At 43.0% G+C, this 27,308-nt stretch overlaps 1 protein-coding gene across 1 annotated transcript in view; it reads right to left on the bottom strand.

The window, feature by feature from the left end:
* Window positions 1–27,308, bottom strand: part of CHAT (choline O-acetyltransferase) — a 203,175-nt gene that overhangs the window by 86,429 nt on the left and 89,438 nt on the right. Inside the window, exons 6-7 of the mRNA XM_073596902.1 lie at window positions 26,329–26,509; window positions 22,931–23,108 (exon numbers count right to left, since the gene is read on the bottom strand). Coding sequence (XP_073453003.1) covers window positions 22,931–23,108; window positions 26,329–26,509 — 359 coding nt within the window. The remainder of the gene's footprint in view (window positions 1–22,930; window positions 23,109–26,328; window positions 26,510–27,308) is intronic.

Genomic DNA, 27,308 nt, shown 5'->3' with positions numbered 1-27,308 from the left:
AACCTCCAACACTACTGCACCTTGTCCTGCATCCTTCCCAGCTGCCAGCAGAGTCACCCAGTGCACGGTGAAACTTAGGTAACGTCCCTGTCCATGCCTGCTGGACCACGAGTCAGCGGTAATATGCACCTTACCACTGACCGCCCTGTCCAGCGAGGCATGGACATTGCCTTCCTCATGCCGGTAGAGAGCCGGAATCGCCTTCCGTGAGAAAAAGTGGCGTTTAGGTACCTGCCACTGAGGAACCGCACATTCCACAAACTCACGGAAGGGGGCAGAGTCTACCAACTGAAAAGGTAGAAGTTGAAGTGCTAGCAATTTCTCCAAGCTAGCATTCAACCACTGGGCATGTGGATGGCTGGGAGCGAACTTCTTTCGGCGGTGCAGCAGCTGGGGCAGGGAAATTTGCCTGGTACAATCTGACGTCGGTGTACCGAAGACACTTGGCTGTGACACACCTAATTCTACACCTTCATTTCTCTCAGTGCAGGTCTCAGAGAGGACTGAAGGTATAGTGGGGTTAGAGATCTCAGCTGATGAGGAGCAAGGAGAGGTCCTCTTTGTATTTTAGTGTGGGTCTTTTAGATATGCGTGTCAACGAACTGCATGGCAGGTTAACATATGTCTGGTCAAGCATGTGGTGCCCAAGTGGGAGATGTTTTGGCCACGCGAGATACGCTTGAGACATATGTTGTAAATAGCAGCGGTGCGATCTGATGCACTCGTCTCAAAAAAGGCCCACACCAAAGAACTTTTGGAATAACGCGCAGAGACAGCAGCGCCCTGCACATGCGGAGCTTTGCGGTTTGATGCAGTCAGCGTGCTGCCCTTAGGTTGGCCCCTGGAGGGCATCCTGGCTCGTTGGTGATGTGCCTCCTCCTCCTCCTTCTCTCTCCTATCAGGCACCCACGTTGAGTCAGTGACCTCATCATCCCCTCCCTCCTCATCACTGGAGCAAACCTGGCAGTATGCTGCAGCAGGGGGAGCATGACTGCCAGATTGCTGTCCTTCTTGGGCACCCCCTCTGTCCGTGCTCACGTTACTGCCTTCATCTAGCTCAATATCATCATCAGAGCTTTCTAAACGCTGGGCATCCTCCTGGAGCATGTACCCAACACTGTGGTCAAACAGTTCGAGGGCCTCCTCAGGAGGACATGGTGGGGCTAGGGAAGGAGTCACTGATGCCATTGAGCCGAGGGAAGAGGCCGCGTTGGCAGCTGCTTTGCCAGACAAGGTACCCTGAGCATGGGTGAGAGAGGATGAGGAGGATGAGGACGGCTTGGTCATCCACTCGACCAAGTCTTCCGCATATTGCGGCTCAACACAGCCAGCTGCCGAAAAAAAGGCCAAGCGTGTCCCACGGCCACGTGCTGATGAGGATGCATTGTCTCCACGACCAGCACTCTTGCCTCTAGACACAGAGCCTGCTTGCCCTCTTTTATTGGCTTGGGACTGTCTGCCTCTCCTTGTTGGCCTTCCAGACATACTAATGGCCTGCAGTGAGATGTAGCTGCACTAAGCTGGGATATATATATATATATATATATATATATATATATATATATACTGATACTGCAGCTAGCAAAATCAACTGCCTGCCTGTAGTATGAGAACACCACCAATCTTCTACAGGTAGCTTTAGATGAACACTGTGCAGAGATTGCACTACACTAACTTGTAGCTTTAGCTGCTGAACACTGTGCAGAGGTTGCACTACACTAACTTGTAGCTTTAGCTGCTGAACACTGTGCAGAGGACGCACTACACCAACGTTAAAATAATGTAGCTGCCTGCGGTAGTGATAACATCAGGAAAACACCACCAACCTTCTAAAGGTAGCTTTAGCTGAACACTGTGCAGAGGTCGCACTACACTAACGTGTAAATAATGTAGCTGCCTGCGTTAGTGATAGGATCAGGAAAACACCACCAACCTTCTACAGGTAGCTTTAGCTGAACACTGTGCAGAGGTCGCACTACACTAACTTGTAGCTTTAGCTGAACACTGTTCAGAGGACGCACTACACTAACTTGTAGCTTTAGCTGAACACTGTGCACAGGTTGCACTACACTAACTTGTAGCTTTAGCTGAACACTGTGAGGAGGACGCACTACACTAACTTGTAGCTTTAGCTGAACACTGTTCAGAGGACGCACTACACTAACTTGTAGCTTTAGCTGAACACTGTGCAGAGGTCGCACTACACTAACTTGTAGCTTTAGCTGAACACTGTGAGGAGGACGCACTACACTAACTTGTAGCTTTAGCTGAACACTGTGAGGAGGACGCACTACACTAACTTGTATCTTTAACTGAACACTGTGCAGAGGTCGCACTGCACTAACGTGTAAATAATGTAGCTGCCTGCGGTAGTGATAGGATCAGGAAAACACCACCAACCTTCTACAGGTAGCTTTAGCTGAACACTGTACAGAGGTCGCACTACACTAACTTGTAGCTTTAGCTGAACACTGTGCAGAGGTCGCACTACACTAACTTGTAGCTTTAGCTGAACACTGTGAGGAGGACGCACTACACTAACTTGTAGCTTTAGCTGAACACTGTTCAGAGGACGCACTACACTAACTTGTAGCTTTAGCTGAACACTGTGCAGAGGTCGCACTACACTAACTTGTAGCTTTAGCTGAACACTGTGAGGAGGACACACTACACTAACTTGTAGCTTTAGCTGAACACTGTGCACTACACTAACTTGTAGCTTTAGCTGAACACTGTGCACTACACTAACTTGTAGCTTTAGCTGAACACTGTGCAGAGGTTTCACTACACTAACTTGTAGCTTTAGCTGAACACTGTGCAGAGGTCACACTAAACTAACTTGTAGCTTTAGGTAAACAATACTTTCGCGCCCGTGATAGTAGTAAATTTAAAAAAATTATGAAAAATTAATAGTTGTAATAATAAGTGTATAAAAAACAAAACAAAAAACAAAAAACAAAAACACAAAAAATCACAAATGCAAGCTGCTCCCCTAATTTTGAATGAAACAATCAAATAAGTAGTGGTGTACAGTAGGGGGCGCTAGAGACCTGAAAACATATGTATCTGTCACTAGATACACACACAATCCACATTAACCGCAGTGAATTGAATAATACTGTTTGTGCTGTAATGAAATTATACCAAATACATAATATGTAATAAAAATATACAAATATATAAAATAAAAGTGAAGAACAGTGAAACACAAAAGGGAATCTCCATAGCGTAAAACCATTTAATGTATAAAAATAAAGAACAATAAAATAGCCAAATGGCCTCTTACATTGATCGGTGCCTACCCGGCACTGGGACTGCTTGCATGTCAGGGTGAATGGTGTCAGAAACCCTTCGCATCACATCGCACATGCGGCGTGCATTCCACCCCGTGCGTCTAGCTAGCCAGATGATCCGGAAGTAGGTGGGAGGGATCTATGCCCTATGTACAGGAGCGGTACGTGGTCACATGTCCAGAATCGTCCCACCTACTTCCGGATCATCTGGCTAGCTAGACGCATGGGGTGGAACGCACGCCGCATGTGCGATGTGATGCGAAGGGTTTCTGACACCATTCACCCTGACATGCAAGCAGTCCCAGTGCCGGGTAGGCACCGATCAATGTAAGAGGCCATTTGGCTATTTTATTGTTCTTTATTTTTATACATTAAATGGTTTTACGCTATGGAGATTCCCTTTTGTGTTTCTCATATTTCCTATCCTGAATGAATGGGACGGGAGGGATCTATGCCTAAAGTACCATCCAGCCTTCCAGCCTTCATGTGAACAGGCACAATCCTGTACAAGCGCTAATGACTCTCTTTTTAGTTAAAGGAGTCATTGGTATCTGGTAAGCAGATATCTATTATCTTCAGGTGTTTTTCCTCTTGGGTGACGGAATCTATATATCATCGCAAGATTTGTTGCATTTTTGAAGATCTATGTGTCAGCTTTAATGTTGGTTTCAACTAACTGTTTGCTCTGATCTTTTCAATGGATTGGGACAATCAAACATCACGAATTCATCTATCACACTTGCACTAAGAACTTTTTTGATTTTAATATCACTTTTCACTTTTATTTTATATATTTGTATATTTTTATTACATATTATGTATTTGGTATAATTTCATTACAGCACAAACAGTATTATTCAATTCACTGCGGTTGATGTGGATTGTGTGTGTATCTAGTGACAGATACATATGTTTTCAGGTCTCTAGCGCCCCCTACTGTACACCACAACTTGTAGCTTTAGCTGAACACTGTGAGGAGGACGCACTACACTAACTGTAAATAGTCTAGCTGCCTGACTGTGGTACTAATAGGATCAGAAGAACACCAGCAATTTTCTTCAGATAGCTGTAAATACTGTAACAACACAAGCCTGCCTGTCAGTAGGAAGATAATAACAGGAACGGATCTAGCTAAACTGAATACAGTGTATATGTATATATATATATATATATATATATATATATAACACCTGGGATGCATATATATACACAATACACTGTAAGTGCAGCTAACTGACTGACTGTTCTGCCTGATCTATCTAACTTAAATCAAATGACACTGTCTCTCTGTCTCTGTCTCTCAATGCCGGAACAAGGGCCGCCGTGCAGGCGTCCTTATATAGTGTGGGGCGTGTACTAAACCCCCTGAGCCATAATTGGCCAAAGCCACCCTGGTTTTGGCCAATTACAGCTCTCTCTACAGACGGTGCTGTGATTGGCCAAGCATGCGGGTCATAGTGCATGCTTGGCCAATCATTAGCCAGCAATGCACTGCAATGCTGCAGTGAATTATGGGCCGTGACGCGCCACACGAATTTGGCGCGAACGGCCCATATCGTTCGCAATTCGGCAAATGGGCGAACAGACGATCTTCGAGTCGAACATGGGTTCGACTCGAACACGAAGCTTATCCCTAGTTGTGATGTTTCTGAGCAGCACTGTTGTGTGGGTTCAGCACTATGTGCATATAGAAACTGGAAAGCATGTGCCACTGCAATTTTATAGGAGACACTGGGGTTGATTTACTAAAACTGGAGAGTGCAAAATCTGGTACAGCTCTGCATATAAACCAATCAGCTTCCATTTTTTTTTATGAAAGCGTAATTGAACAAGCTGAAGTTAGAATCTGATTGGCTACCATGCACGACTGAACCTGATTTTGCACTCTCCAGTTTTAGTAAATCAACCCTATTGTTTTTGATGACAGGGCTACCCTGGACTGTCTTGAGGGAGCCTTCAAAATGTTCTGCCATGAGTCAAACAACAGAATAATCTGGCTCGAACATGGTAAATTGATTCAGTCATGGGTTGATGGGTTGGACTTGATGGACTTCAACCTCACCTACTATGTAACTATGTCATTTCTCGTAAGGCATATTATTTTAAGAAAATTGGAGTATCTTTATCTTACAGACATTGCACACTTTCAGATGTTTTCATGGTTTTAGATAGGTATTAGTGTAGTTATATTCTTTGTGCTGTTTGTTTGCCTTACCTTGTAATGATGGGCTCACATGTTGTGCCTGCAGTTTGTGGTGGCATGGCTGATCCAATTCCCCTCTGTCCATTTAATGCTACAGTTGGCCTATCCCTATTTGCCAAAAGGACAAGACAATTTCTTTTCCAGCTAGCATCCAATGCATGCATTGTCATCGCCTCTGTTTTACATCACAAATGTGGGTGTGCGAATGTAATAGGAAATAAATCTTACAGCTGCATCAATGAGTTCTCTGTATGTCTGCTCTTCATACTTGTGTCTGTGTCAGATCTCATTACTGTTTAGCTCTCCCCTGCGCTGGACTGAGAGGCCCAGATTGTTGAATATGTAGTTTCTTAACAGGAAAATACAGTTCTCACACTACAGGCAGAGGTCATACATTAACCTGTGCAATGACATGCAGCATGCCTCATATTTGAAAAAAAACCTGAAACTGCAAACACAGGAATGTGAACATTCACTCTATTATAGGCTGTGCATACAGGGCTACAAATGACACCATGTAACTACACAATGAACATGTTATGCAAGTGAAAGACACAAGGTACAAGTAGGAAGGTTTCCAATTAAAGAATGCCATCTTATCTAATGGAAATGCATGGAGCAATTACTGACTAATTGCTCTGTACCATATCTACGGTTTCTGGCAAACTGTTGAACTGAAGGGTAGCACAACTTTAAAAAGCAGTGGTATGGCTGTACTGCTGCCTAAAATAATACCGCTGCCTAAAATAAAGAGCTTTGTACAGTTAGAAAACACAGCAGGGAGGAATGACCATTTATGTGACCCCTCACATGACTGGACCATCTATAGTGCCAAGCAGAGAGAACTCCATGCGGCATTGCAGGTTAGACATTGCAGCCTGCCTTGTATAAATAGGCTGCAATGTGCATAGGCCTATGAAGTACAATTAAGTAGTTGAGCTGGTTTACTGAATTGGGCAGAGATGCACACATGTATTTGTAGGCAATACAAGATAGCTGCAGCTTTTTTTAATCCAACAAGGACTACATAAAAGGTGAGGATCACTGTTGCAATTATATCTTGTGATACAAAGTATTTCAAAGATACACTATATTACCAAAAGCATCGGGACGCCTGCCTTTACACGCACATGAACTTTAATGACATGCCAGTCTTAGTCCATAGGGTTCAATATTGAGTTGGCCCACCCTTTGCAGCTATAACAGCTTCAACTCTTCTGGGAAGGCTGTCTACAAGGTTTAGGAGTGTGTCTATGGGAATGTTTGACAATTCTTCCAGAAAAGCATTTGTGAGGTCAGGCACTGATGTTTACGAGGAAGCCTGGCTCACAGTCTCTGCTCTAATTCATCCCAAGGGTGTTCTAACGGGTTGAGGTCAGGACTCTGGGCTAGGCCCAACCACTGAAAAACAACCCCACACCATAACCCCCCCCTCCATGAAATGATTTGGACCAGTGTACAAAGCAAGGTCCAAAAAGACATGGATGAGTAAGTTTGGGGTAAAGGCACTTGACTGGAATGCACAGAGTCCTGACCTCAACCCAACAGAACACCTTTGGGATGATTAAAAGTGGAGACTGCGGGGCGTGGCCTGGATGGTGTGAGGAGCGCAGCACGGGAGCTCCGCTCGAGGGAACATCCGTAGCCTCAAAATCCTGCAATTCTCAGTAGCCTTTCTACCACTACAAAGCTTAATATCCTTCTACTGACCTCCCGCTACCATGTCGCCGCCGAAAAAAACGGCAGAATCAATTGCTAAACTCGACAAATACTGGCTGAAGGAGAAGGGGAATTCAGGTGAAAATGGCGCCGATGCATCTTCCTCCTCTGAGCCAACGACGGACGATACAGCCCGGGTTCTAGAGGCAATATCAGATTGCAAAAGCTCCCTGACCTGCAAGATAGAGGAAGTGAAGATTGATGTGTCCCTCATAAGGCTGGATCTACAAAAGCTCAGGGAACGTGTCACTGAAACGGAGACTCGAATTAGCAGAGTGGAGGATGAAATGCCACCATTACAGCAGGCCACGGATCACATACAGCAACAACTCCACTCCATCCTCTCCAAACAAGACGACATGGAGAACCGCTTGAGCAGATGTAACCTCCACTTTGTGGGATTACCGGAGGGTGCGGAGGGCTCAGATCCCCCAGCATTTTTGGAAAACCTCCTCATTTCCACCTTTGGGCGAGCAGAATTCTCGACGTCATTTGTGGTAGAACGAGCGCACCGCTTAGCGGCAAAACCTCCACCGCAAGGGGCACCCCCCAGGACATTTATAGCAAAATTCCTGAACTTTAGAGACTGGGACGCTATCCTTCGCCTCACAAGGCTCAAAGGTAATATCCCTTTCAGGAATTCCGAAATAAAAGTGTTCCCGGATTTTTCAGTGGAGGTGCAGAAAAAAAGAGCGCTCTTTACTGAAGCAAAGCGCCAACTCCGGATTCGTCACTACACGTACGCCATGTTATCTCCCGCTAGGCTCCGCGTGGTGGGGGATGATCGCACCCACTTTTTTGATACACCGGAGGCAGTATTCATATAGCTAGAAGACCGAGCTGCTCCTCGCCGCCCACCACCGGGAGAATAGTTACTCCTGCTGACCATCTTATCACGGCTGAGCTTTCCCTTTTACTGGATTACTCCGTCCGGCTTCAAGACCCTAAAGGCTAATACTGTGACTGTCGAATGTCTAAGGTACCCTCGAGCTACTCCCCACCTACAAGTTAAATGACTGGGCATGCAGTAACTGTTTTATGTTTTTTTATCCTGCCACCTTATTTGATAAGCCCGCTCCTGAAGATAGCTTTCATCGCACTGTTGCTGGCTTTTCAGCGGATGTTCGTCCCACTAGTCGCGGGAGCCGTATTGGACCCCGCTATTTCAATACAGGCTTATACTGTTAACGTTTCACAAGCTAAGTTTCCCCGGTCTGTCTGGGAACACACTCCCCGTACATATTCACGCGAGAGGTGTGGTGAGCCCAGCCAGATCGGCGCAATGGTTTATAGGAATGTTTTGTTTAGTTTTAAGTTTATCGTTCTTATTAATTTTATTACAACACATGGTACTTTGCAGTGGTATATAGATCCGGCAAAAGTAGGTAGAGGTGTGCATGCTAGACCTGCTCGCGTGCTCTCAGGTTGTTTGGTGGACACCTCCCAGCATTACTGGGCGAGTACGCCCAGTTGCTGGGACAGGTTGACACAAAATGAGAGCTATGCATACGCTTTGATCATAACGCTATGTCATCCCTAAAATGCTTAGCGTGGAATGTTCGGGGCCTTAGAGACAAATCCAAAAGGAATGCTGTTATGACGTACTTTAAGGCACAACAGGCACAAGTGATGGTTTTGGTAGAAACACATTTAACTGGTCAATTAATGCTTTCGCTTAAAAAACCTTGGTTGGGATGGGTTTACCAGGCCCCATACTCAGCCTATTCTAGAGGGGTGGCGATACTGGTAGCCAAAACAACGCAGTTTGTTATGTTGACACTGAGATCTGACCCCCAGGGCAAATTTCTATTTATACACTGCAGATTAAACGGACTAGAACTACTTTTGCTGGCAATATATATACCTCCCCCGTTTCAATTTAATGTCATTAATGAGGGATTGGACTTTATGGCACAATTTCCCACACTCCCAGCTCTGTGGATGGGAGATTTTAATACGGTACTGGACAACCACCTAGACAGGACTTCCCTGACATCTCCGATGGACAATACACCCTCCCCCACACGTTTCGGGAAATTACTAAGTGAAATAGGCCTACGAGATGCTTGGAGATCCCATCACCCCTTAGTAAAAGCGTTTACATGCTTCTCTGCGACACATAATACCATGTCGAGAATCAACTTAATCCTTCTATCCAACACATTGGCACCAAACCTCAAAAAAACAGGGATGTCCCCCGCATTCTCTCAGATCACACCCCCTGTTGGATAGAACTTGAAGTGGGCCCTCCATCCTCTTCTTACACATGGAGGCTTAACCCCTTCTGGCTCTCAGTCGTCCCGGGGCTAAATGATCTGGGGGAGGAATGGGAGTTCTTCTTCCGCACCAACACAGGCACAGCCCCTTTTGACTTAGTATGGGACATGTTTAAAACCCACGCCCGCATGCTTTTATCACAAAAAATAGCCAGACACAAACGCACTTCAAACGACATTATCCGGCAGGCAGAACTAGCAATGACAGCTGCAGACAGAGCCTTTTCAGAACACCCATCCACCGAAACAGCGAACCAGGTAAAACTACAAACGCGTATAGTGAATGGGCTTCACTTTGAAAGAGCAGAAAGAAAAATATTCTACATTAAACAAAAAGTGTACGAGTGTGGGGAACGCGCGGGACGTTTATTGGCCTACTTGGCACATATGGAACACAGGCCCCCTACTGTTGTTGCCCTACGAGACCATGCGGGAGCTCTGATACAAGATCCTGACAGGGTGGTTGATGTGTTCTGCGCCTTATATGCTTCTCTATACTCGTCTAAGACTAACAAATCAAAACAAGAAATAGCAGACTTCCTATCCAATGTAACCTTCACACAACTAACAAGTTCCCAAATAGAGATACTGGAGGCGCCCATCTCTAAAGATGATGTTGCGGAAGCCATGTCCCACCTCGCCTCTTCAAAAGCTCCTGGGTCCGACGGTCTCCCACTGGAGTTCTATGATACCTACAGTGAGATCTTAACCCCCAAACTTCACGCGATATTTACCTACATATTCGAATCTGGTTCCCTCCCTAAATCAATGAATGAGGCATTTATTGTACTTATACTAAAGCCGGGTAAAGACCCAACACTCCCAGAATCTTACCGCCCCATCTCTCTACTACAACTAGACATAAAAATATTGGCCAAGGTCCTGGCACTACGTATGAACAAGGTGATACTGAGTCTTATACACCCCGATCAAACCGGATTCATGCCGACAAAAAATACAGCGTTTAACCTACGTAGGCTATATATGAACTTACAGGCCAGACACGACCGAATGGGCACCAGATTGGTAGTGTCCCTGGACGCTGCTAAAGCATTCGACTCTGTCGAATGGGACTACCTTCGGGAGTGTCTGGCCAGGTTCGGGTTCGGTCCTAAATTCATTCGTTAAATCCAGCTTCTATACCAAGCTCCAAGTGCCAGGATCTTGGTTAATGGCAAAACGTTGCAGACATTCCCGCTAACTAGAGGTACTCGTCAGGGCTGCCCCCTCTCCCCTCTATTGTACGCCTTGGCGGTAGAACCCTTGGCGACATCACTGAGAGAACACCCAGGGGTTAGGGGCCTGAGCCGAGGTCCACTGATCGAGAAGATCAGTTTATATGCGGATGATATGCTCTTATACCTAGAAGATTCAGGTGACTCCCTGTTAACGGCCCTCAAAATTATCAAGCAATTTGGAACTTATTCAGGTCTAAAGATTAATTGGGAAAAGTTTCAGATGCTCCCTGTGGATCTTGGAGCCCCAACAGAGACACAGACATCCTCACCACTGATGCGAGTTAGTGAAATTACATATTTAGGCATAAAAATTACACGCACCCCAGAAGACTATATTAGATTAAACTTGGAACCGCTATTTCAAATATTAAAAACTAAAACACAGCTATGGTCCAGACTGCCATTGGGAGTTATGGGTCGAGTAAACTTGACAAAAATGATACTGTTACCCAAATTTCTATATGTATTCTGGCACGCACCTGTCTATATACCCCTGAGATTTTTTAAATCTATAGAAGCGATTTTAAACACATTTGTGTGGGGTAAAGCACGGCACAAGTTGTCCTGGCGGGTGCTGAAAAACCCCACTGATTTAGGGGGCACAGCATTGCCAGACTACAACTTGTACTACTTGACAGCACAGCTATCCCACTTCTTTCATATTGATAAAGGTGATAAGGAGCGATTCATGATTTTAATAGGCTCTCAAGCTACAAAAATACACATCCACCCCTTCCAGCTTATTCTTAGAGAGAATAGAGAATGCAATGGGACAACCCAGGCCTGCCCGAACTATTACATTTACCTGATAATGAGTTGTGGATCTCTAGAGGGGTTGTTTATTTAGCAGACATGTACACCGGGAACGTACTCAAATCATTTCAACAACTAAAAGACCAGTTTGGTCTCCCTAACTTTATGCACTTCCGATACCTCCAGCTTCGCCACGCTCTCCAGACCCAATTTCAAAACTCTCCACCTAACCTGGAACAACTGGATATTCTGGCTGTGATAAATAGCCCAGATCAACAAAAGCTAATATCTATATTCTACTCATACTTAATACGCCCAGGTGCGGTAACAATCGCCTATAAGCTAAAGGAGTGCTGGGAGGGAGACGTGGGTGAGATGGGGGATGAGGAATGGGAAGAAGTTCTAGACGCCTGCAAAAAAGTCTCACACAAACTATCAGACCGTCTTACGCATTTGTTTATCCTACATCGTACCTATCTGACCCCCATACGATTGGCCAAATTTAAAATTAACCATAGCTCACTTTGCCCTAGATGCGCAAGTTCTCAGGGAACATTTTTTCACCTTCTTTGGCTATGTCCAATGATACAAAACTACTGGGCCCAAATAGTTAAATTTATCCATGACAACATGGGTTCCCCTCTAACTCTATGCCCGAAGCAGTGTCTACTGGGAGTATTCCCAGATCCTGAGTCGGATAAATTCCATCATATTTTTCTTCAGGAAACATTGTTCATTGCCAGAGTGCTTATTGCTAAGAAATGGCTTAGAGCATTACCGCCCACTGTCATGGAATGGGTTGCATTGGTAAATGCTGTCCTGCCATATAAAAAAGAAATTTATGCTCATAGAGGTTGCCCCACGAATTACAATAAGATATGGGATACTTGGCTAAATGAAGCCTCCACATGCGATGAACTAGCTGTAATGCCATTTGCCTAAATAGAGATATAATTTACTAGTATTGCTAGTATTCCAACAACTGAGATTATTGATGTGTAGCAAATAAGCTTACATATATTAATATATCTGTTGTATATCCATCACTCTGCCTTTTAAAAAAATTGTCAAGCCTCGACTTAACTGTTATCCATGATGTGCTGATTATACCAGTTATATGTATCACGAAATTAATGCACTGTACACCTGTATATTGTTTCAATAAAGAACGTAATTTGTAAAAAAAAAAAAAAAAAAAAAAAGCGGAGACTGCGAGCCAGGCCTTCTTGTCCACATGAGTGCCTGACCTCACAAATGCGCCTCTGGAAGAATGGTCAAACATTCCCATAGACATACTCCTAAACCTTGTGGATAGCCTTCCCAGAACAGTTAAAGCTGTTATAGCTGCAAAGGGTGGGTCAACTCAATATTGAACCCTACGGACTAAAACTGGGATGCCATTAAAGTTCATGTGCATGTAAAGGCAGATGTCACAATACTTTTGGTAATATAGTGTATATGAATAGTTTCATAGTTAGGTTGAAAAAATACAAGTCCTTCTAGTTCAATCAATAGAAAAAATAAATGAACAAAAAACCTCTATATACAAAACTATACCCAAAATTGATCCAGAGGAAGGCAAAAAACCTTTGAAGCATGGTCCAATTTGCTCTGGTGGTGAAAAATATCCTTCCCAATCCTCTAAGAGGCAATCGGATATTCCCTGGATCAACCGTCTCTGGTATAATAATAAATGGTAATTTTCATGCATTTTGTGCATTTAGTAATGCATCCAGTTCCCCCATTATCCTTTTTGATATGTATATATTTATATATACAATATATTTAATGGTACTGTAAATTTGTTGCAATTTTGCAATTAAAATCTCTTATTTCCCTATGATGAGATCAGCTGCTTGCTTGCTTACTCACAAGACTGTACTGCTTACCATTTGATCTCATCATAAAATGAATAAAAAATGTAAAGGCAGCAAATTTGCAGGATCATATGCCATTTGCTTGATGTAATAATTTAGCGATGAGTATGGAGCCCTAGAAATGGAGGAACTTGGCAAAAATACTTTGCCAAATAACTTGAGGTCTACATCATGTTAGCTGTAAATTATCCAGCATCCAGCACAGAGTCCTGTGCTGGATGCTGGAGTGAATGGTCACAAGCCTAACAGTGGTGGTGACTGTGTTCTCTACAACAAAAATTTCCCTGTACATTCAAGTGGTTCTCACGTACCATCTGCAGGGATTTTCTCCTCTTTTGGCCTCAGTGGGTCCTCTGGCTTTCCCCTCCCGGGGTTTGCGTTGTGTGGGGGAGCTGGGTCAGTATTCTGGGCCATGCACCCCTCTTTTGAGGCCCGCCACCTGTGTTGGATCTCTGGCTCAAGCAAACTGGGAGCATTGTTTTGCACTTGAATGTTTTTATTCAGCATCATCCCACTATATTATATAAGTATTCTTGCTCAATTATAACCTTGAAGAAGGAGAGATACACATGTACTCCGAAACGCGTCAGGTACAAGAACTACTAGTTTGCTACTTGTATCATGTTATGATGACAGCATTGTAAATCCGTTCTAATACATTTTATGTGTCTGTTATACATGTTTTTGTGCCTATTATATTGAATAAATATTTTTCAAACCAGATTAACATTTCTAAATAATTTTTGTGCCTTTAAAGTCCACCACAAGGGGATTTTGTTCTTTTCTGTAATATTGGATGTGGCACAACCAAATGCTCAAATATAGCTGACTCACTCCTTGCGTCCACTGGATATAACACCATCCGCTGGGATGTACCATCCAATTGCATGCTCTCTGGGTGTCCTGTGACCACCAGGGATCAAAACCAGCGTGGAATGCGCGGGGGGGAAAATGACGTCACCGGATGGGTGGGAACAGACAGGGAGACAATACAGGTAATGCGCTCTGAGCTCCTGCTCCTTCTACAGGCCTAAGTGAAAATGTCCAAATTGGGCCCAATTAGCCATTTTCTCTCCCCGGTGTCATGTGATTCATTAGTGTAAACACGGTCTCAGGTATGAATGGGGAGCAGGTGTGTTAAATTTGGTGTTATCGCTCTCACTCTCCCATACTGGTCACTGTAAGTTCAACATGGCACCTCATGTGTGTCTTGCCTACAGTCAAGCATGGTGGTGGGAGTGTCATGGTCTGGGGCTGCATGAGTACTGCCAGCACTGGGGAGCTACAGTTCATTGAGTGAACCATGAATTCCATGTACTGTGACGTACTGAAGTCAAGCATCATCCCCTCCCTTCAGAGACTGGGCTGCAGGGCAGTATTCCAACATGATAATGACCCAAAACACACCTCAAAGACAACCACTGCCTTGCTAAAGAAGCTGAGGGTAAAGGTGATGGACTGGCCGAGCATGTCTCCAGACCTAAACCCTATTGAGCATCTGTAGGGCATACTCAAACGGCAGGTGGAGAAGAGCAAGGTCTCTAACATCCACCAACTCCAGTGGCAACCTGTGAAGCTCTGGTGAACTCCATGCCCAAGACGGTTGAGGCAGTGCTGGAAAATAATGGTGGCCACACAAAATATTGACACTTTGGGCCAAATTTGAACATTTTCACTCACTTTTCTTGCCAGTGGTTTAGACATTAAAGGAGTTGTAAACTCTCGTGTTTTTTCACCTTAATGCATCCTATGCACTAAGGTGAAAAAACTTCTGCCAGTCACCGCCCCCGCAGCCCCCCCCCCCGTTTTACCTACTTGAGCCCTGGAATTTCCAACGGCGAGGACGCGCTGTCCCTCTACCCGAAGTCCTCGGTACTTGATTGGATAGATTGATAGCAGCGCAGCCATTGGCTCCCGCTGCTGTCAATCAAATCCAGTAACGCGGGTGGCGGGGGGCGGGGCTGAGTCCGGTATTCGTTTCAATAGACACAAATGCTGGACTCGGAAGCGCGCCCGCAAGGTAACCCCCCCGGGAGGGCGCTTCTCCTAGGGGGTTATCTGATGTGGGGTGGAGCCGCAAGAGCCACCGGGGGACCCCAGAAATCGAGGATCGGGGCCACTCTGTGCAAAGCGAGCTGCACAGTGGAGGTAATGGAGGTATAATATGTTTGTTATTTAAAAAAAAAAAACAAAGCTTTACAATCACTTTAGTGGCAGTGTGTTGAGTTATTTTGAGGGGATAGTAAATTTATACAAGCTGTACACTCACTACTTTACATTGTAGCAATGTGTAATTTCTTCAGTGTTGTCACATGAAAAGATATAATAAAATATTTACAAAAATGCACACATATATACACACTTACAAACAGTACAAACACATATAGACACACAAGAACATACAGGCTTTTTGCAACTGCAGTATTGTACCTGCAATTTCACTGCCGGGTACTCCAAGGAGTAGGCAGAGAGCTTGGATATCTCCCCCTTCCACAGCTTTCACTTTCCTGACTGCATTTCACAGTCCAGAATGAGCTCCCACTGTGCCAATGTACAGTTCAGCGGGGAGCAGGAACTTGGTCTCATCGAAATGCCTTGATCTACCAGGATGCCATGGCACCCTAGTTGAGAAAGTCTGCTTAACACCCCTTTCACACTGAAGGTGCTTTTCAGGCGTTTTAGCGTTAAAAATAGCACCTGAAAAGTGCCTCTCAAACCTCCCTAGTGTGGAAGCCCGAGTGCTTTCACACTGTGGGCGGTGCGCTTGCAGGATAGAAAAAAGTCCTGCAAGAAGCGTATTTGAAATCAATGGGCAGCGCTGCCGAAGCGCCTGCAAAGCGCTTTGGCAGCAGGGTGCTTTTTGGACACTTTTTACCCCTTTTTAAACCCTTCTTTGGAGATAAAAGCACCCCGCTCCCGCTCACACAGCACCGATAAAGTGCCGATAAAACTAGCGGCGCTTTACCGCTAACGCTCAGGTGGTCTGAGCGTGAACGGGGTCTTAGGCAAGACCACGCTGGACTGGTGAATGATGAGTATGGTGGGAATCATTTAAGGGGTATTTTCCCCCACAAAAGTAGGTGGTGGTGTACTCAGTCGAGATTTTGGGACTGTTACTTTTCTGATACAATGTCAGTCTCTTCAGCTGGAGCAAACTTGAGCACGTGTGAAAGAGCACCCGGTAACAGATAATCCTCTTACTAAGTTTTTTGTTTCAGAACTTTATTGGCAATAAAAATAACAGATGTAGCCAAGGCATTTGGAGGAACAGCCCCCCCCTTCTTCAGGGCTAGTAAGTCACCAAAATGGATAAACATTCAATATCATATGCATGTGAAGAAAGGAATCTGTAAGAAACATCTCTACTCTATATAAATACTGTATATCTAAATGCATATACCAAAATTATAAACAAACGAACAAAGATTTTTATGCAAAGAAATTATGAAAACAGGCAAAAAGTTATATATAACAAATCATGAAAAGAGTTAGAAACAAAAAAATGTAATAACGATCATGATCCTAATTAAAATAATAGCACAAAATTTATAATAATAATTACAAAAATAATAATAAAAATTGTAACAATGATAAAAGTAAGAATAAAAATAATATAGATAAAAAATGCAGCACTGCCTATTCTAAATGGTAAATGGAAAATAATAATGGAGGAACCACCTAATGTGTAAAAAAAATGACCTTAGTTTATATGACCAAAATAAACGTGAATAACTAATACATAACTGCATACATAACTAATAAATAACTAATGCATAACTAATACAAATCAAATAAATATCCTCATAAAATTAGAAAAAGCGTACATCCGCATGCAGCAGTGGTGACCACTTCCTCAATCCAAATGTGTAAATCAATTTTACAACCACACAAAACATTAAGAATGTAATAGTAATGAAAGTAAAAACTATTAATGATCAGTAGTGAAACAAACATTAGAAAAAAAACCACAAAAATACATCAGCAGTCGTGGTGGGAACCCCTTCCCAGTATTAAGTCTCTTAGTATGTAATATTGCTTGCTCAACAGGTTCAAGTAAATAAAGCAATACAAGTGTACAGTGTTAATTAATTTATTAATCAGAATCCTCAGAATCCTCAGTGTGCAGTGACTTCAAAATCACCAAGTTATCCGTCACCTTCCTTTCAGACCTACTGCCAGGTCCCAATATTCCTTCACCTTACTGGGGTCTTATCCTGTGGCAAAGTATTATCAGTATCATCAAATGAATCCTCTGCTGCGATTGTGGTAATAATGGAATCACCCCCCCTTCCTTATTTCAGTTTGGCTCAAAAGAAGTTATAAAAAGGTCATCATTGGTAATATTGTGTATATAGCATGTTAGGGTTCTAAAACATTGTCCCCTTAAGACTGATTCATGGATAAGGAATATGATGTAACACTACTAATATTATGGTACACCATGGTATGATACCAACTGTTCAAAACATAAACATCAGGGTGTGGCCTGTGTTAATGACATCATCACGTTTTTCCTCTTCGGAGGCTGATGGTTACAGCAAGCAGCGATCAAAGGAAGCCTGTGGAGACGCCGCGATCGAATCCACCATGTTATACCGCGCATAAAGATTCTTTATCTTGTAAGTGCAAATTGCTTTGGCTCATTAAATGTATTCATTTAAATACTACACTATGGAGCCTATTCTGTTTATGTCTTTTGAGTGACACGGACCTAGAAGCTTCAGGCATCCAGACATCTACATAGGTTTTTGGGAGACCTAATTCCCTGTGCCTGGTGAGACCGCTTTCTAGTGGTCATTTTAGTCGGTAAGGAGATTATATACTCACTTGGGTGTAAACTAATCTGGATGAAGGATTTCTCTTCACGAATTTTCCTAGTCACCTTATTCCTGCACCTGTATGAGAACTCATTGATTAACCCTTCGTTACACGGATTTTAATTTGGGACTTTTTTTAGTGTTTCATCTTCATTCTTGGGACTTTGCTCTAGTTTTTCTTTTTAAGATGTTTTTCACCAAATGCATTTGAGAATTGATATTCATTGTATCATTTTTATATGTTGTTAGGTATTTTTATATTTCACAATTTTATTGGGATTATCTTCACCATTTCATTTTGATTGTATAAATTTATATTTCCAGTATTATATTAATTTATATTTTGGTATTTCACTGTTATTTTTATTTTTATCATTTAGCACCCATTGGTTAACACATCTCACATGTTTTCCATCTTATTTGGTGAAAGTTTTTTTATTACACATGTTCGAACTTTGTCTTAGTTTTCCTCATCCAATTTTTTTCACTAATTCATTTGATTATTTTTTCCCTTTTTTTTATTAATTGGGAATTCATCATGTCTAGCGCTGCACCCATATCCTATTCATAATAAACATCAATCAGGTTATATTCTAGCCAATTTTATTTTTGGATTTAGTATATCTTTATGCACTTTCTTTTTGCTGTTTTTTGGGGTGCACATTATTTTGATTTTATTAGCACCAATCTTCATGATTATCTGGCCAGCTATGTTGTTTATGGCTAGGATTTACATAATTAAGTCTATGATTTGGCCTCTATCACTTCCCTATATACAGGCGGTCCCCGGGTTACAAACATTCAACTTACAAACGACTCCTACTTACAAACGGAGATAGACAACAGGAAGTGAGAGGAAATCCACCCCTAGGAAGGGAAATTTACTCCTGGGCTCTTTCACACGGGGGATCCGTATGTCCGTTTTTCATCCTTCCGTTTTCAGATGAAAAACGGACATACATGTATCCCTATGGAGCGTCGGATGTCAGCGGTGACATGTCCGCTGACATCTGACGCCGCTCCGATCCGAAAAGTGTAACGGAGGAAAAACCTACTTTTCCATCCGTTTTCGGATCGGATCGGGTGACGACGGACACTACGGTCCGTCATCATCCGATCCCCCATAGGGGAGAGCGGCGCTCTGACAGGTCCGTAGCTGCACAGCGTGCAGCGATGGACCTGTCATCTTTCTGCTCAGCGGGGATCGGCGGAGCGATCCCCGCTGAGCCAGCGGGTGTTCACGGGGCGGATCATCACTGATCCGCCCCGCGTGAAAGAGCCCTAAGAGTTATCATGGGAAAAAGGTGTCTCCACTGAAGCTTTATCACCAATCCTTGTTTCCACACGAACCAAACATTTTCAAAATCCAATTGTCACAGGGACAGAAAGTAAGGTGAAATCTTCAGAACTGGGACTTAGAAATGTAACAGGGGTGTTAACCCTTCCCTATGGTATCCAAAAAAATGTAAAAAAACATTTTTTGGGCTGGCGTTATACTTAAAAAAATGCACCTAATTCTGACTTACATACAAATTCAACTTAAGAACAAACCTACTGGCCCTATCTTGTTTGTAACCCGGGGACTGCCTATATTTGGTCTCTAACAAAATGGCACTGGCTTCATTATTATTCTCATTGACATTGTATGGTATATAAGTAGTAAGATAGCCTGGAGACTCCTTTTCCTTGAGGGAATCATGGAACTGGCGATGAAATGCATCGGGGGAGTCTATGACATCATCACACCATCAAAGAAATGCTGTCGTTAGCTTGGTATACTGTTTGCTTTGTCCCTGGAGTCTTAGCTTGGTATACTGTTTGCTTTGTCCTTGGAGTCTTAGCTTGGTATACTGTTTGCTTTGTCCTTGGAGTCTTAAAGGGACAATGTGTTAGAGAGAAACCTGACATGTTATATATTTATGTGCACAGATTTTAGTGCACTATTTAATGTGAGTGTTCCTAGTCTTTTTAAATAAAATTTGGAACTTTTTAATGGTAATGCTCAATGATGGCCTTTTTTAACCTCTTTTGAGCCAAATTGAAATTCGGAAGAAGGGTGAGTCCATTGTTACCATGATCGCAGCAGAGGAGTCCTTTGAGGATTCAGAGAAAATGTTGCCATGGGATAAGACCCCTGTAAAGGGAAGGAGTATTGGAACCTGTGAATAGGTCTGAAAGGAAGGTGAGAGCATCTATTAAAAGGTGGTGGATCATGTGGTGTTCTTGAAGTCGCTGCACACTGAGGATTCTAATTACTACTGTGGACTTGTTTTGCTTCATTTACTTAACCCTGTTGAACTTTATTCAAGCAAGCAGTATCACATACTAAGAGACTTAATACTGGGAAGGGGTTCCCACCACTATTGCTAATGTATTTTTATGTTGTTTTTTTAATGTTTGTTTCACTGCTCTTCACTACTTAATTAATAGTTTTTATTATTATTATTATTATTATTATTATTATTAAATTGCTCATATTTGTGCGGTTGTAAATTGATGCTATTTACACATTTGGGTTGAGGAGGTTGTCACCACTGTTGCATGTGGATTTATGTTTGCTAATGGTTGGAGGATATTTATATTTAATTGATTTTTATTAGTTGTTCAAATGTATTTTGGTCATTTAAACTAAGGTCATCTTTTTTTTTTTACACATTAGGGGGTTCCACCATTATTGTTTTAACCATTTAGTATGGACAGCACTGCATTCTTTTAATCTATATTTTCAGTTAGGTTTGTGAACACACAATAGTGCGCAGCTGCAAGCCTTTCATTGTATTCACTTCACATACACCTAGTAGCGTGGTGATTAACCAAATACCATTATTCTAAGAATAAAAACAAATGAAAACATTTTAAAAAATAACCAAAAAAAGATGATAAATGGTGGATCGTTGTGAATAAATTATGCTGCGGTGTAGGGAGAACCCTAACAGCCACTTTTAAATGTGACAGCATGTGCGAGGAGAAGATCCTCCACCCGCTGTCAATATGGATGTAACATGTTACAAAAGGTAATCCTGTAAAGATATATGGGCCTCCAGAGACGGAAGGGGAAAAAGGGGAAGGTGACGTTGAATACTTTAGTCAAGAATGAAGTAAGCGCAGTGCCGAAGCACTTTTAGAAACTGGGGGGTGAAGCTGGTGGCATCCAGGCTTTTCCCTGAAGTAGAGGCTTTAAATCAGTGAGCTAATTCAGTTTCTGAGAAAGTGTAGTTGGGAGCCTGCTTAGATTCTACATCAAGGGTCGGTAGGGCTGTTTCAGCTCGTAATCTAATAAGGTTGTTTTTGGATGTTCACCGGAATAATTTATAATTAACTATATTAATTTTTCTATGTGACCTTATGTTGGTGTCTTTGGTGTTATCATTGTGAACAATAAACGGCAATTGGGATTTCTGGATGTGCAGCCACTTCTTTCTTCTCTTACAAGTTTCCCATGGAGGAGGGCCAAGGCTGGCACTCTATGAGATACTCCATTTTAGGCTCTGATTATACACCTAGAGCAGCAGTTCTTTTTCTTGTATATTCATTTTTGATGGTGGTGGTAGGTTTAGGGTAACATCATTGGTAGTTCTAGTAGAGGGTGCATAGGTTGTATTAGATTGTGTGTGTGCATTCTGCAACCTAGCAGTCTACCGCATCTGTCTCCAAGTAAATACAGTTTTTAGTGCATTTGGTTCTGCTGTCTTTGATATGAATGACCATAGAGGGTAAGTAATTATGTAGGTTTTCATTAATGAGAGTTCTACCAGAGTTTAGGAAGACGTGTTGCTTTTAAGAGGCATCAATGAGATAATACCTCCTAATTTTAACGATCTAATATGTGTCTGCTGAAACAATGATGGGTGAGTCTATGCTAGAACCTACATGATATATCAAGTAGTATCAGAGTGAAAGGCACCAGGAGTTGAAAAGAGTCACTAGTATGTTTCCTGAAAATAGACATAGGGGGATTGGAAGTGGGCTTCAGCAAAATTCAGTGTTTAATATTCAAACTCAGTATACGTGGGCTAAGAACATCCAAATAGTGCCCAATGAGCTCAGCATTTTGGTAGAAAAAGATGGGTATTTCCCAGAGTATGTAATGGTAAATAGCCTGAAAGCTGTCTTTTGTTCCTCTAAGCAATCTGTGGGTGGGATTTTGAGCAAGAATGTCAAAGTGTTTAAAATAAATGCAGATGCCAGGGGTATGGGGAAAATTAAATATGGAAATAAGCTGTGCCCATGGCCTAAAGTAGGCTGTGAACCTTAATACTGTTGCAGCAGGTCTTGTCCTCTGTATCATCAGCAGGCACAGGTTTTGCATTATAGACTCTTGTTGGATATTAACCTACTCAGATACTGTAGCTGTTTATAGCAAGGCAGTGTCTACAGTTATTTGGTGCATGCTTTGCCTGAATGTCTGGATTTTAGCCTTGTAGCTTGCTTTCATACATTCTGTCAATACAATCCCTGTCCCAGTCATCCTCAGATTTTTCTAAAAGTCGGTGAAGAGAGAGGGCTGGAGATCAAAGAACACATAAAAGTTGCAGTTCAGGTCATACACAGGCAGATGTTTGAAAGACGTAATGTGAATTTCACTTACAATAACCTTCAGTTATATGAATGGTGAATAATGTTGGTAACACTGTTTATGGTCTATGATCTATAGTTTTAATTACAGTATATTACCTTATATGCAATTCAATTTTTTTTCCCGGTTATTATTTTTTATAACTGATATTGCAGATTTGGAAAAGCTATTTTGTTACCTTTCATTAGAATCTCTCTTGCTCGGGCCCATTCTAATCTTCCGTCAGACGTCAATAATCCAATTGGTGGAAGTCTCTCATCTTCATTTTCTGCCATCCTAACTATTTTCCTGAGCTGAGTAAATAGGTCCCCTTCACTGAGACGGCGAAAGTTGATGACAACATCTAATACAAAGAACTGCAAAACAGATGACAAATGCATCAGTTATATGACAAGTCATGACAGATTTGTAATGTCAATTTGCCAAATGCAGATATTCAGTTGCTGTGACACTAAAATTATAAATGTCAGAATGTTTCTGGTTTAGTAGTTTTACCTAGCAAATCATAATAATAGTAATTGATAACAATACTGATGAAATATATGGAATACAAGCTGTACATCCTTTTTTTCTGTTTAGTGACCAAGCAAATCTACAAGGCAGCAAGCCAAGTATAGTTAAAGTGATGCAAAAGTACGAAAGGTATATATTTTTTATTTTTTTCAAAATAATAAGCATTTACAGGAGGATTGGACTTCCTTTGTCCAGACCTGCTCTATCTCTTGGCTTCTGCCCTGCTGCTCTGCTTTCTGAAAGGTAAGGGAGACTCTACTGGACACACATGGATGTAAGAGGGGACTCTGGTGTGCACCCCTAGATTTTGCAGTAGACACTGCCGGACATTCCTGGATGTAAGGGGCAGTTCTGAAAGCTAATCATGGATGCAAGGAGGGCGGTGGCGGTGCGTCCATAAGGACGCACGGGGGCCGCCCCCTCTCTCCTGCTACCCCCTCTATCACCAATAAATAGATTCATGCATTGCATGAATCTATCTATGGCCGCCGCTGCCACCCCCTATTCAGGCGCCTGGCCCCTTTTCGGGCGCTGGGCGCCTGAATTACAGCGGCGGAGGGTGTTTTTGAACCACCTGATTAGAGCCTAATAGGCTCTAATAGGCGTCAAAAAAAGTGACCTGCGAGCGCCATGCTGGGCGTTCGCAGGTCACTCAGCTGTGTAATGCCCTGTACACACGATAGAATTTTCCGATGGAAAATGTGTGATAGGACCTTGTCGAAAATTCCGACCGTGTGTAGGCTCCATCACACATTTTCCATAGGAATTTCCGACACACAAAGTTTGAGAGCTTGCTATAAAATTTTCCGACATCAAAATCCGTTGTCGGAAATTCCGATCGTGTGTACACAAATCCGACACACAAAGTGCCACACATGCTCAGAATAAATTAAGAGATGAAAACTATTGGCCACTGCCCCGTTTATAGTCCCGACGTACGTGTTTTACGTCACCACATTCAGGACGATCGGATTTTCCCACAACTTTGTGTGATCGTGTGTATGCAAGACAAGTTTGAGCCAACATCCATCGCAAAAAATCCATGGATTTTGTTGTCGGAATGTCCGATCAATGTCTGACCGTGTGTACGGGGCATTAGAAAAGCGAATGAATATTCGCTTTCCTAACACTAAACCGCTTCTCTGCCAATCAGGTGCTTGGGTCTGTTACCTGTCACCTGATTGGCTGAAACAACAGGCGCTGCTATTGGACGCCTATCAGCAGGAGAGCACGGGATATGAGGACAGCAGTAGACGCATGAAGGCCCCCAATCGTCGCTGTCACCCGCTGGGTACAGTGGCAGCGTTTGGCACAGTGGTTGCAATTGATGGCACAGTGGCAGCATTTGATGGCATAGTGGCAGCAGCATTTGGTGGCACAGTGGCAGTGTTTGAGGGCACAGTGGCAGCATTTGATGGCACAGTGGCAGCGTTTGATGGGCATAGTGGCAGCGTTTGGCACAGTGGCTGCATTTGATGGGCACAGTGGCAGCATTTGATGGCCCAGTGGCAGCATTTGATGGCACAGTGGCAGTGTTTGATGGCACAGTGGCAACATTTAATGGCACAGTGGCAACGTTAATGGGCACAGTGGCAGCGTTTAATGGTAACAGTGGCAGCATTTGATGGCACAGTGGCAGTGTTTGATGGCATAGTGGCAGCATTTAATGGGCACAGTGGCAGCCTTTAATGGGCACAGTGGCAGCGTTTGGCACAGTGGTTGCAATTGATGGCACATTGGCAGCATTTGATGGCACAGTGGCAGCGTTTGATGGCACAGTGGCAGCGTTTGAGGACACAGTGGCAGCATTTGATGGCACAGTGGCAGCGTTTGATGGGCACAGTGGCAGCTTTTGGGACACAGTGGCAGCGTTTGATGGCACAGTGGCAGCGTTTGATGGGCACAGTGGCAGCGTTTGATGGCACAGTGGATGCAATTGATGGCACAGTGGCAGCATTTGAGGGCACAGTGGCAGCATTTGATGGCACAGTGGCAGCTTTTGATGGGCACAGTGGTAGCATTTGAGGGCACAGTGGCAGTGTTTGATGGGCACAGTGGCAACGTTTGATGGCACAGTGACTGCATTTGATGACACAGTGGCTGCCATTGATGATTTTTTTTCAAAATGTGTTTGCGCCCCCCCCCCCCCCCCCGAAAAAAATTTTGAGCACCAGCCACCACTGAAGGAGGGAAGTATTTATTCATTACATTTTATGCACATTTATACTTTTTTTTTCAGACCATGAATATTTGTAAATATACCATGTGGTCCTCATACTGAAACGTTAAAGGAGAAGTCCAGCCTGATTTCCTTTGGCTGGGCTTCTCCTATGGGTCACAGGAGTGCAATTGGTTTTGCACTCCTGTGACCCGTTTTCAGCAGAGAGAACAGACTGAAGTCTGTTCTCTGCTGACGTCACCAATATAAGTCCAGGCACCGCGTCATCCCAACTCTGGGAGTCTGGATCCGCCAGGTGCCATCTCAGCGAGCCACTCAGAGGCTGAGACAGCAGCTCCCTGCCCCTCCACAGCTCAGTGCTCCAGTGAGCATGAATGAGCAGAGCAGGAGAGCTGCTGATTGACAGGCAGCAGCTCTCTGCTCGGGGAGCTGTAAGAACTGAGCCATCGGCGGTGTTTGATGGTTCGGTTCTCAGTGTAGAGACGCCAGGAGACAGATGCAACATCCACCTAGGTAAGTATTAATCTGCAATAACCCCCAAACTCATACTTCTTTTTTAAGAGACCCCTTACCTAAACTATGGAAGGAGAAGTAAGCAAAATAAATGGGCTAGTCACTGGAATTTTCTGTGCTTTTCCTGCAGCTGATAGTCTCTCCAATACTTACTTAGGGTCAATGCACACTGACTAACCTAGGACATTGCTCTGGTTGATTAGGGGAAAACCTCAGAATAATGAGAATATTAGCTGTTTGGGTAGATGGGGGTATCTTTTTTTTGCCTTTTTGACTACTTTTTAATAAAAACACTTATTGCAGCTCCAAACACAGTCTTTCAGTATAGTAGTGAAGTATTCAGTGGTCTGTATAATGTCATAATAAAATACCTGATTGTTACAAGCAACAATTATATGCTCTGGTTCTGGCATAACACTGCTCTCTTGGGCCACTAATGTGTCTTTCATGCCACCTGGAAGACGGTAAGATGAGAAGAGCCCATAGTACTGCTTCATACACATAGGCTGACCAGATAGTTGACCACGAGCATAGTCCATTGGCAAAGCATGCCTACAGTAACAGGAAAGATACAAAAAAAATAAACACTGATTACTAAGGAAAAAGTAAATGTAATGCTAACTTGTTACATAGTTACATACTTAAAGTTAAAAACATACTACTGTTGTCTCGCTGATCCTGAAACAATTCCATGTCTCGTGCATCCTGCTACTCTGTTAAACTTGCCAATAGGTATGTCATTCCCGTAGGCAGACTTATTATTTTGGTTAAGCCCAGTGGTATTTTTTCTGCCTTTGCCTATTATTATTGCCTATTCTAGTTTTTCCTGTTGTTGCCTCTCCTTTATCCAGCCTTACTGTTTCAGTTCCAGTTATACCGTATCTCCTGTTTCTGGTCATCCTACATGCAGCCTTCCTGGTTGTATCTATCTTGTATACAGCCTCGCTGTTTCAGTTACTACTACATATATCCACTTAAATAACCTGCTTACAGTTACATTTGTTCCTGTTTCTTATCATACTGTGGCCTGTCTGTCAACTGTTGCTATAGGATAACACAGTGGGATCAGCCAGGGACAACAGGGTCTGGTTACACATTAGATTCTTTGCTTTAGTGGGAACTTTCATGTACCACTGGCAACCTTTCTGTCTCCTGTTTTATTTTTTTATTTTTTGTAAAAAAACAAACAAAAAACTTCCTATAGTGTGCCTATGCCCCCCGAATTCCAGAATGGTGTGGAAATATTTTAATTTTTATTCCTGAATGTGGCCATCCATCTCATTAGGTTTTATCTGAGAAAGATGAAATCAAGGTAAAATCTAACAATGTGAAATTATTAATGGGCTGTTCT

Source organism: Aquarana catesbeiana, linkage group LG08 (assembly GCF_042186555.1).
Source record: "Aquarana catesbeiana isolate 2022-GZ linkage group LG08, ASM4218655v1, whole genome shotgun sequence".
Taxonomy (NCBI): Eukaryota; Metazoa; Chordata; class Amphibia; order Anura; family Ranidae; genus Aquarana; species Aquarana catesbeiana.
Note: the sequence above shows the minus strand (reverse complement) of the source record. Positions and strands in the feature narration are given on the sequence as shown.